This window comes from Nelumbo lutea, chromosome 8 (assembly GCF_056320005.1).
Source record: "Nelumbo lutea isolate HS-2025 chromosome 8, American lotus-T2T, whole genome shotgun sequence".
Taxonomy (NCBI): domain Eukaryota; kingdom Viridiplantae; phylum Streptophyta; class Magnoliopsida; order Proteales; family Nelumbonaceae; genus Nelumbo; species Nelumbo lutea.
Genome location: NC_142691.1, coordinates 57,288,552 through 57,300,812, shown reverse-complemented (window position 1 = coordinate 57,300,812; position 12,261 = coordinate 57,288,552). Strand labels below are relative to the sequence as shown.

At 39.9% G+C, this 12,261-nt stretch overlaps 1 protein-coding gene across 8 annotated transcripts in view; it reads left to right on the top strand.

Moving 5' to 3' along the window:
• The first annotated feature begins 3,571 nt into the window (after positions 1–3,571).
• LOC148844344 (protein STRUBBELIG-RECEPTOR FAMILY 5-like) overlaps positions 3,572–12,261 on the top strand; it is a 55,373-nt gene continuing 46,683 nt past the window's right edge. For 6 of the 8 annotated variants that reach the window (XR_016103799.1, XR_016103796.1, XR_016103798.1 and 3 more), the window contains exon 1: positions 3,584–3,978. Coding sequence is in view for 4 of the 8 variants with exons in the window: in XM_088959814.1 (XP_088815940.1) it covers positions 3,876–3,978 (103 nt within the window). In the remaining 4 variants the exon portion in view is untranslated. Of the gene's footprint in view, positions 3,979–12,261 lie in introns of all 8 variants that reach the window. The other 2 variants (XM_088959813.1, XM_088959816.1) reach the window with 2 other exon arrangements.

The window sequence follows — 12,261 nt, the reverse complement described above, 5'->3', positions numbered from 1 at the left end:
CAAGATATAGATCTGTAATTCATCATCAGATATGGGTGCACCACCTCGAAAGTTGATCACTGATAGATTTAACTTACTGGAGGTAGTCATGCATGGTGAGAGAACCCTTTTTCAGATATGGGTGCACCACCTCGAAAGTTGATCACTTCCCTTGCGAAGGGAAGTGACGTGCATGGGGGTGGAAGAGGCATAGAGACGTTCCGGAATATCCCATGCTTCCTTGGATGACTTCACGCCAACCATGTAGGGCAGAGCCCATGTGGACAGAGTAGCTCGAGTCTAGGAGAGAAGCATTTGGTTATATTCGTACTTGGTTTCAAACATTTGATCATCAGTACTTGAAGCTGATTTAGATCCAATGATGAAAGACATAAGCTGGTGCCCTGTGAAAATGGGCTCAAACAATGATTTCCATAGGAGATAGTTTGTGTTGTCGAGCTTTATGGGCACAAGATTGGAGATGTTTGATATCACCAATGAAGAGGATGTTGGGAACGAACTGGCATCGATCTAGGAAGTTGAGGTTGAAGCTAACATGATGATGATGCAATTTTGCTATGCCTCTGACACCATAAAGTAAACACTGAGTTGATTCAAACAGAAAGATCACACACTCAATGGGTGATCATTGATAGTATTTATAGTTATTCTAATATGTTTATCATGTACAAGGATAAATACAAAGGGAGATCAGATTGGTTAGGAGTTTTGGTTTATCTTGATTAGAAGATGAGGCTTATCTGGGTTAGTTGGCGTATAGATGAGGTTTATCTTGAATAGTTGGTGTGTGGCCTGATGCATGGGCCTGATGAGTGGGCTCACTATCATTGTATACTTTAATTTTTTTGTAGATAGGTTGACATGTTCATGTCGCCCTTTTGGAGAGAACCTAGTTCATTGCAAATTCCCATTGCATTTTTTGTTTCTCTAAATACAATTTTTCGAGAGTGTCCCACACTTCTCTGCTTGTTTTAGAGCCAACAATTTGGGTGAGTATAGCCTCGTTGAGTGAGGCTGGCAGCCATCTAAATATGTACCTGTCTTGCTTGACCCATTGGCAATATTGTTCACTCGAAGATGATGATGATGAGACCTCTGATGAAGAGGAGGACGAATGGGATGCACATGGATTTGAACCATCTACAAAACTGAGGAGCTCATGACTCAAAAGAGCATTTTTGACTTAAAAATGCCAAACAATGTAGTTTGTTCCGTCTAGGTGGACTATAATAAAGTGGGGAAGTTGATTTCCCAGTGATCCAAAACTAATATGAGTAACAGTGGTGGATCCGATTGAGTTTCTGGATGACATGACGAAAGGTGCAAAGAGTAAAATGAAGGAATTAGGGATGACAGTTTTCCTCATTTCCCCAATCCCCGTGGGGATCCACCCCGAATGGGGTGGGGACAGGGAGAACACTCCCCGCCCTATAGGGACCCCGATCCTTGTCATTGGAATCCCCACTAATATATATGTATATATATGTATACGTTATATATGTACACATACGTCTATGTATTAATGTTCTAAAAATATGATTGAATATATTTGAATCTTTTTTAATATATTGTAAATTTTAATTATTTTATTTTTATTTTTTAAATAAAATAAAAAACAAAAATAAATTTATTAACATTATAAAAAATTATGAAGAATAAAGATGGGAATGGAGATAGGAATAACCTTATCCCCGTTAGCGGGGATGGGGATTTTCACGGGGACGGGCAAAGGGATGAAGATGTTAGTCGTTTATGGCTCTAATACCATGTAAACGCTAACTCAAAAGAGAGAAAAGCCCGTTCCAAAGGTGAAATCGATTGAGTTTATTCATTGGGTATATATAGTAAAGGATATGTATAATTTGAAATTTAAATGATACAACAATTATCTCCAACAGATAATAGAGATCCACAAGGATCAGTCCTGAAGACTAGGGAACGCGTTTCAAACGCATGAGTCCTGAGGTGGTGAGCCATGTTATTATGTGCATGAATGGCACATGTAACATGGGCTACTGCTTACAAAAACATATCTTGCAAAGCTTTAGGAATATTGAAACTTTAGATCAGTTGGTTTTCAAAATTGCAGGAAAAGAAGCATTATCAAGTGATTATAATGTTTGTTGTATTGTGTAAAAAGTTAAAAGAAAATAAAAGATCATTTTACAATTTGACCTAATGGTGCTGCATTTGAATAGGTCTGTGATGAGAATGAAGTAGATTTTGAGAAGAGAAAGAAGCAGGGAGGAAGAGGCAAGATAGAAGGTTGTTCACGGAAGCTAGGTCGGTGGTAGCGTGAAAACGGGAAACTCTATAATATTTAATGCACGTCTCTTGGAATGAGAGAGAGAGAGAGAGTGAGTGGATAAGTGAATGGGTTGGGGTTGCTCAGGTAATAAAAAAGAATCCAATTGCCATTTTTTGCATCCTAGGACAAGATTCATCCATTGTGGGAGTTTGGATCTACTGCCCACAATAAGTCCGCCCATGTTTATCAGAGACGCACATGGAGAACATCTCATCCTCTGTATAGTATTATATAGGGGGAGATATTTTCAATTCACGATGAATAGTGTATTGTGGGTAGGCATGGGCAGAGTTTTCGTGGGTGGGTGATCCGGACTCCCATTGTAGAAACACTACTTCCAAAAAGTATTCATATATTTCTAATACACCTGTTCATGGGCCGGGCCGGGCTGGGCTTTCACTTGTCACTAATGAAAATATACTAGGCCCGAGCCCGAGCCCAAGCCCGAGCCTGACCCGACCAACGGGCCTATAATTTGGGCCCGAGCCCAGCCCTGGTAAAAAGCCCAAAACCCGAGCCCGAGCCCGAAGCCTGACCTAATTGAAAAAATAAAACAATTTTCCCTATTCAAATTAGAATTAAAAATTCAGATCGTATTTTTTTTTCTATTTAAATGAACAATGGGCCTACAAGATGATATTTTTCCCTTTCTTTTATATTTTAAAACACAATTTTACATTCTTAAATCAAAAAGTTTATTCAAATGGACATAACCACGTAACTAATTTTAAGTTTAATATTAGGTCGGGCCGGGCTATTTTTACAAAACCCGAGCCCAGCTCAAATTTATTGCGGGTCGGGATTTTTGGCCCAAATTTAAGCCTGCGGGCCTATAAACATGTTCAATTTCGTTTGGGGGTCGGGCCGGACCGTCGGGCCACCCAACCACACGGTGGATGTGCATGTGAGGCGCCCAAGTGTGAGGAGCAAATCTCGTTCCTCAAATTCATGTGTCCGGACTGATTTCATGTGAGGCGCCCAAACATGTTCACAAAGTACGTCTCACACTGATTTCACTAATCTCACATCATGTCCTGACTGACATCTCCTATACATATATTTATTATGGAATATATTTATTATGGAAGGGGATCTACTCCTCACATGCACATCCACTACATGATGAAACTGACGGGTTAAAACCCGCATCTATACTCATTCGGATGTATTTCTCTATTTGAGTCCAAATCCGACCTGTTTCTTTCCCTAATGCGAACCGGTTATGAGATCCGACATGTCACGCCTTTATGTTCTCTGTGTTTTGGGTTGCATGGCATTGTAATTTATACTACAAGGAACGATGAGTCACAAAGAAAAAGAATTCAGAGGCTCTGCAACACTTGGGGCGAATATATCGCTTTGACTCAATGTTGCTTTTAAGCTCCTCCAACTTTAGCTGTGATCCCGCTAAATTTGATGTCGATTTGCCAAATGGGAACAAAAGAAATCCCGTCTTTTTCGATCATTGGAGGGGTTCGCCATTTCTTTGCATTCATGGCCAAATCAAGCCCTTGTTGTTCAAACACTCTGAACCTTTGGTTTTTGATGAAGAACACGCGCTAGTTCTATGGATTGTTTTCTCTGGAAGATGATCTGGATTTCTGTAGGGTTCTGGACTGTTGTTTTCCGGATACTGATCTCGGTGGATGCTAAAACAGATGCTTCAGATGGTATGGAATTATGGATAATGGACTTCATTTTTATTTTCCTGTTAGCATCAATTCATGTTTGGAGTTGATATCTTATGACAATTCTGAACTACTGTGCTTTTCTTTGTTCCTGCATTATGTTCTGTAAATGCTGCCAAATGGACTGAATTTGTGATGGATTCACATGTCGCGTTGAGAGAATTTTACTATCTGATAATTTGTACTAACAAATGTCTGGAATTCTCTTCTAAGTATTTTCTAAATGAATACGCAGAAATTTCATTTTTCTATCGAAACAGAATTTACCCATTTCTAGTACAACTTTTCTCACCCAGATCTCACAGTTTGTACTATGCACTCCTTTAAAAAAAATGAACCCTAGACTTTACTTCTGGTGGGGATTGCGAGTGAAAAGGAAAACAGAACAGAGAGTTGAAGAAAGGGGCCAATAGTGTGTTGAGAGATCCAAGTGTCACTTATAATGAGTTTGAATACAACAGTAATGAGATAAGAATAGGACTCGAAACAGAGCCGGACTCAAAACAGAGTCAGTTACAATGAATCTGAGGTGTTCAGCCTGATTGGAACTGTTGAGCTTTATCTTGAGTGATCGTGAGTCTTATCATGTTTGCATGCCCCCTCAAGTAGAACACTGGTACACAAGTGCAGCTTGTCACAAGGAGTACTGAATCTGAGATGAGGTAAACTCTTCGTAATTATATTTCCAACCTGAGCTTCAGTAGGAAGATAGTGAACTGAAATAGCACGCTGTTGTACTAGGTCCCAAACAAAGTGGAAGTCCATTTCCACATGCTAGGTAGAAGACAAAGCTCTTTTAAGAGATGCTGCATCCAAACAACTTCAGTGACAACAGTGGCAAGTGCTCTAAGCTCTGCTTCTGTACTTGAACAAGCAATAGCCTGTTGCTTCTTAGCATTCCAAGAGATGAGCTTGGAATGAAGAAGAGGAAATAGGCTGACTCAGTGGTTGGAGCTGCATTCATAGAGTGGTGAATAGGAGATAGCACTGGTACAGTGGATTGAGAATTATAGTTGCAACCGATGTAGCTGAAGCTGCAGGTGGGTTGTCAATGGGCTGGGTTTGAGATGCATCATTTACATTTGTAGTATGCTGGTCTATGGGCTGATCTGAAGAGGAAATAGTGTTAGACAGTTTTGTATGCCCTTAGTTTCAATCAAGATGATGTACTTTATGAGTTTATTGTAAATGAATAAAAGTGCATATTTGATTTATGTTCCCTTGGTATGTTTCTGTGTAATACCCTTAAACTGGACACTTAATGAGACTCGTGTTAGTTTAGAATGTTCACAGCTAGTGGGTCGGTCTGGGGAGACCTATCCTGGCAAGGCTGACACTGTGGTGCCACTCGGTTGGGGTGGTCTGTCTCAGCTGCCAGGGTGAGACCCTAGGCACATACAGTGTAGGATTAATTAAATCTATGAACTGGACCAGATTTCCAGTATTGCCTTAGACCTTGGAGATTGATGGGCAAAATTGGAAAGTTACACCCGACCCCTAGACTCGATTATGATACTGCACTAGGTGTCGGATTGGGTTGTCTTTGATATACCAATCAGTGAGATCCTTAGTGGGGGTCAAAACCTGGGTATGTTGGGACAATCTGAGAATTCATCTGAGTGGGTGATCATAGTGACAGGATCAGCCCCTTTGTCGGACAAAGGTAATGATCGGGGATGCACTCTCACTGATGGAAACCAAGACTGCCAGCAGCCGATTTCAATTGTTGAGATTTGTTTTGCAAAATATATTTTATATGAGATATAAAAGTATATATTTAATGGTATCTAGAAGGTTTGCAAAATGTTTTAATTCCCGGGATCCATATAAGCAGAGAGTGCAACACTATTCCTTGCAGCCGAGGGAGAGGTCCTCTCTTGTCGGGCAGTGTATGATCATTATAGGCTGAGAGGTTAAGTGTAAGACCATTGAGGATAATACCCGATGGGCTAATCTTGCATCTGCCCACAGTCCCTGGGTGTTACAAGGTGGCTTGGCCCAGGGACCACTTAGGGTAAGTGTTGGGCCCATAGAGCCCATGAGATGGGTTTCAGGGGGTGCACTGTCCATAACAGTGTATTCGGCCAGGCCTTGTAATAAAGGCTAGGCTGAACTCATGTGGCTGATGTGTAGATCAATGTTTGGGTCCCACGCCATACAAGGAAGCCCAACTGGGTAGCAGTTTGAAAGGCTAAGTGAATACATAACCTTAAATGGGCCTTAAGCCCATTTCGAACTGGGCTAATTTGATTAGTCACTTAAAGGGGCGAATTCTGAGATGGATCAGCTGATAGGATTGGGCCCAGACCCTATCCACTTAAAGAGTCCAAGATCTAAATAAGATTTAGATCTGGAAGCCTCCTAATTAGATTAAGAGATGGCTGATCTGATCTACAGATAAGAACAGGGTTATCCCTTATCACTTAAAGGGACTTCTAATCCAAATTTGATTTGGATCAGCAACTCCTAATGGGATTAGGAGTTGATCCCTTTATGTCTATAAAAGCAGGAGGGGGCGACAGCCTTTAGACATGTAATACACAACTCCTGTCTTCAGAGCTAAAATCACAAGAAGAGAGAATTCTGCTACCTGCGAATACTCTCTTGCCGCCTCCTTCTTGCAGTCGCCGCCTCCAGCAGTTCGATCTCCTCCACTCTATAGGAGTAATCAAGATTCGATCTTGATCATCCAGTTGATTCTTGCAAAGGGTCAAGTTCTTTTGGAAGAACACTGCTGATTCTGCTCCACCCTACACTGCGCCATTTTTAGTGGAAGCAGATTTTGGATCTTTCCTTGGGCGTGAACACTTCCATCGGGAGATACTGTTTCTCCGTATCAGGTATAATCCCTCTCTACTCCTTTTGGTTCAGATATGGTTCAGTTTATGGTTCAAGAATGATCATTGAAAATATGATTTTCTAAATAGGGAATTCGATTCCCAGTTGAAGGGAGAGAAAAAATTTTTGAAATTCGCCCCTTATTCCACAATCTTTGGGCGTCCATGTGATGGATATCCTATCCCTTCAAATAGGACCAGGAACTACTGATGGAACTGAAATATAGGTACTAGCACTGGGCCTGGATGTTGACTTTGCAATAGAGGATTCATCAACAAATGGGAATTGATTCTCATCAAATAGCACTGGCGTGAGATGATAACCCGACCTGTAGAAGGGAGATAACACTGATAACCTTTATGCATAGTGCTGTAGCCAATAAACACAAAATTATCAGATCTGTATTCAAATTTTTTTATGATTATAGGGTCGTAACAGTACCCAAAGGTCTGAAGCATGGTATTATCAAGAGGGCATCCAAATATTTCTCAAGGGGAGAAATACCTCCAAGAATGGGAGAGGGAAGGCAATTGATTAAAAACACAGCACAATGAACAACATCATCCCAAAAATGAAGAGGAAGCGAGGCATGGTTGAGCAGAGCCAAGGTGGTGGTGCCACTTTTGTCCAGCATGATTGGGTCTGTTGAGCCCTATCTGGTTTACAGCCAAAAGGACCACAAGGAACAAGGATAATTACTAATGATAATAATAAAAGAAGTAATACCATACTCCTTATGAAACTAAGGGTGTAATGGTGGGTCTAGGACTATAATTAATCTTCGTACCCCTATCATTTTCCATGACACCATAAGCTTATCTCTGGTCAGCTCCTAGAAAGATGATACGAAACCGGTTTACCTAAGTAGACATCATCTGTCAGATTTTTTTTTCCTGTATGTACTTCAAAATTTGAATTAGCTAGCAAGTAGAGAATAGATTCGTTTCCAATTTCCACCATGTATTAAGTGATAACCAAGTTCCCTACAAGTTATAAGGCCCCATTTGGCTCGTGGGAATGGACTATTCTGGTTTCAACTATTTGGTTGAACAGAATCAGAATCCCATTCCCATTTCTATTGGAATGGCATTCTCCCATTTGAGGGAATGCTCATTTCTTGCCCTTCCCTTGGGAATGAAACCCCATTCCTACCAACTCCCATTTCCAACCCCATTCCTATTCGAACCTAACAGACTATGGGAATGGACCATTCCGATTCCAATTCTGACTACAAACCAAACAGATCCTAAAATCCGTGAGAATCAGTAAAATACACTATCAATGAATAACAATACATCAAGTGGTTTCCAAGGTCTATCCTGTTCCAATAGGGCTTGGCGTTCATCTATAACTCTTGCTAAAATGCAACAACAAGAGTGCTTGATAAGAGTCATCAATATTCTCGTCACTTCTCCTATCAACAGGATTATGAAATTAGATGTCCTCATCTTCATTAACTCTAAACATAACAGCTAACATGGATAAACATATATAGTAACCTGTTTCACAATAACATTCGTGAAGCAACTCTAAAGCAGTTGTTTCATAAATTCACATTCAGGATTATATAGCAACATAATCTAATGAAGTGAAAAAGTTCCAAGCTTCTATAGATCATCTGAAATTTCATTCTAGACAGATTTTCAAAACCTTCTAGTGATTATTCCAGTTAATTAAAATGATAGACAAGGGAGGCTGATAAACAATGTTCTTACAATAGCTTGTTACATGCATGATAACACTAAACTAGGTATAAATATGAGACCAAATCACTTTTGCTAACCTGTCTCTACTAGCTTGATGGCACTTCAATTATGGAAATATTGCACTTGCAACCTCAATATAGACACTTGGAAGCAATATAAATTTAGCAAGACTCAATATTAATTAATTCTCTATTTAGCAGCTTCCCTGCAAAAATCAATTACCTTAATTGGAATTTTAATATCAAATCCATTCCTATAATGGTTGGATTCAAGTTTTCTTTTTCTTTTTTTCTTTTTTATGTTCAACAGTAACTTCACATGTTCAGGATTTGATTCCTAAGCTAAAGTGTATCTTCACTATTGTGGCCAAGGATGGCTAAAAAATGTTGAAGCGTATAAAGACATTCTTTGAGCCTTCTTTAAGTGATGTGATGCTTTAGATGTAAATCAGTCCTCAAAAATTAGGTGTAAATTTGAAAATTAGAGAGAAAAATGAAGAAGAAAGTAAGAGTAGCAGTACAAGAGAAGAAGATGGCGAAAAGAGGAGGAAGAAGAAAGGTTCGAATTATTCTTCCCTTTATTCTCTAGTCCGTTTTATTAAGAATTAATGTTAAAGTAATTACAAGTATGCCCTTAAGTGGGCGGCCAGCTAGGCAGTAACATAAAGAGATCAAACAAAAAAGAAATAACAGGCCCATTAGCTAACAAGAAAAAAAAAGATATTACAAGAGAAGATACTAGGACCCACTCGGCCCAGTCTCTTTACACTCCCCCTCAAACTGAGCATAGATGTCAATCATGCCCAGCTTGCTTATATAGTGTGTCATTTTCCCTCTTGGAACTCCCTTGGTCAAGATATCAGCCAGTTGTTCATCTAATGTGATAAATGGCAAACAAATTTCTCTTGAGGAAACTCTTTCCCTTATAAAATGTCTATCAACCTCAATGTGCTTAGTTCTATCATGTTGAACAGGATTATGTGCAATACTGATAGCTACTTGGTTGTCACAATAGAGCATCATTGGCTTCTCGTAGTCAACCCCCAATTCTTTTAAAAGGAATCGTAGCCACAGTAATTCTGACACACCATGTGCCATTGCCCTGTATTCTGCTTCAGTTGAGGATCTAGCAACAACAGACTATTTCTTAATCTTCCATGACACAATGTTCCCAGTGACCAAAGCACAATAACCTGAGGTGGATCTCCTATCATCAATACATCCTGCCCAATCAGCATTAGTGAAAGCTTTCAGTTTCATGTGTCCATGTTTGGCAAATAGAATACCTTTCCCTGGAGTACCTTTCAAGTAACACAGAACCCTTTCTGCAACAGTTAAATGAGTATCTCTAGGAGAATGCATAAATTGACTAATAACACTTACTGCATAGGAAATTTCTGGCCGAGTCATGCAAAGATATAATAACTTCCCAAGCAGTCTCTAAAACACCCCCTTATCAGATAAAATGTCACTATCTATAGCAAAAAACTTATGATTGGGATCAATAGGAGTGGAGATTGGTTTAGCTCCAAATTTACTAGTCTCAGCAAGGAGGTCAATGACATATTTACGCTGAGAAATGAAGATACCATCCTTAGATCTATCAACTTCAATGCCCAAAAAATATTGAAGATCTCTCAAATCCTTGATATCAAATTTAGAGTTAAGAAATCTTTTTAGTTTACTGACCTCTTAAGTGTCATTACCCGTGACCACAATATCACCAACATAAACTATTAAGGTCACCAAAGAGCCATTTTCTCTTCAAGAACAGGGTATTGATCCGATTGAGTTTGTGTGTAACCAAAGGAGACAAGAGCAGCCCTAAACCTCTCAAACCAAGCCCGAGGAGACTGTTTGAGACCATAAATAGATTTCTGCAGTTTATATACCTTGCCTTGCATTTCTTTCCCATACACCCCTAGAGGAAAAGGAATATAGACCTCTTCATGTAAGTCTCCATTCAAGAAGGCATTTTTAACATCAAACTGGTGTAGGGGCCAATCAAAAGTAGCGACTAGAGATAACAAAACCCGTACTGAGGTCATCTTAGCTATAGGAGCAAATGTCTCAAGATGGTCAATACCATACATTTGAGTGTAGCTTTTAGCAATTAGCCTAGCCTTGAACCTCTCAATAGATCCATCAGAGTGATATTTAATGGTAAACACCCATTTACAACTCACTGGTTCCTTCCCTTCAGGCAAGTCAACAATATCCCAGGTATGGTTCTTATGCAAAGCATCCAGTTCAGCCATCATAGCATCCCTCCATTCAGGTTCAGATAAGGAAGCAAGAAAAGAGTAGTAGGAAGAAGAGAAAAGGTTGTAAGACATGTGTTTGGAGATACAATGGGTTATACACTTCTGCTTGCCCTTGCGGAGAGCAATAGGAAGGTCAAGGTCTGGGAAAGATGTAGATGGGTCAGAAGAAGGCTGACCTGTTACCTCAGTAATGATAGAAGGTGCAAGAGGCACTTCTGTAGGAGTGGAAACAACCTGCCCATGTCTGAATCTGTGTCTCTAGTACCACCTTTGGAGAACAGGATGAGGAGGAATTATAGGAGAATGAGGTGGAGGAGGTGGAACAAGAATATCGAAGGTAGGTCTAGTGGGAGAAGTAGACACCTCATGAGAGAACTCAATAGGAATGAGAAGAGGAACAGTTGGAGACATAGCAAAGGGCTCTTCAAATTTCTCCCCCTCAAGAGAAATACTAAAGAAAGGAGTCAACTCAGCAAATGTGACATCCTAAGATACAAAGCGGGTGCCACTAATTGGATCAAAACAGCAATATCCCTTCTGTGTGGAAGCATATTCTAGAAAAACACATTTACGAGCCTTAGGTTCAAATTTGTGCCTTTGATGGCTGTGAACATGCACATAGCAAGTGCACCCAAAAACACGGAGAGGAGGAGAAAAAATATCCTCATCTGAGAAGAGAAGGCTAAAGGGGGTTTTGAAGTTAAGAACCCGGGAGGGCATACGGTTGATAAAAAATATAGTAGTAAGAACAACATCTTCCCAAAGTTTTATAGGAACATGGGATGTAAACAGGAGGGATCTGGCAACTTCAACCACATGTCTGTTCTTCCTTTCTGCCACTCCGTTCTGTTGTGTAGTGTAGGAACAAGAACTTTGATGAATAACCCCAAAAGTTTCAAGATAGGTGGAGAGGGTTTTCTCAAAATACTCCTTAGCATTATTAGAACGGAATATTTTGATCCAAGTATTAAACTGGGTAAGGATGAGTTTATGAAATTTTTGCACAATAGTTGGTATTTCATCCCTAGATTTCATCATGAGATAAATCCAAGTGTAACGAGAATAGTCATCAATAAGAAGGATAAAGTACCTGTAACCCCCCATAGTTGGCAAATGATATGCCCCCCACACGTCAAAGTGAACAATATGAAAAGGGGGAAAATATCTTTTATTGCTTACTGAATAAGAATGTCTACAATGCTTTGCTAGTTCACATGACTCACAATGAAGATTCGATAAAGACACTCCCTTAAACATATCTGGAAACAAATGACTCAAAGCACAAAAAGACAAATGACCAAACCGAAAGTGACATAACAAGACTTTGTCAATAGACTTTGAAAAAATTGACCTTAAGGCAACTCCATGAGGTGGTCCAAAAGCTCTATCTGGTGTGTCCAACAAGTATATTCCGTTCGCCTTCTGTTTACTCCCAATCATCCTCTGAGATTGCAGGTC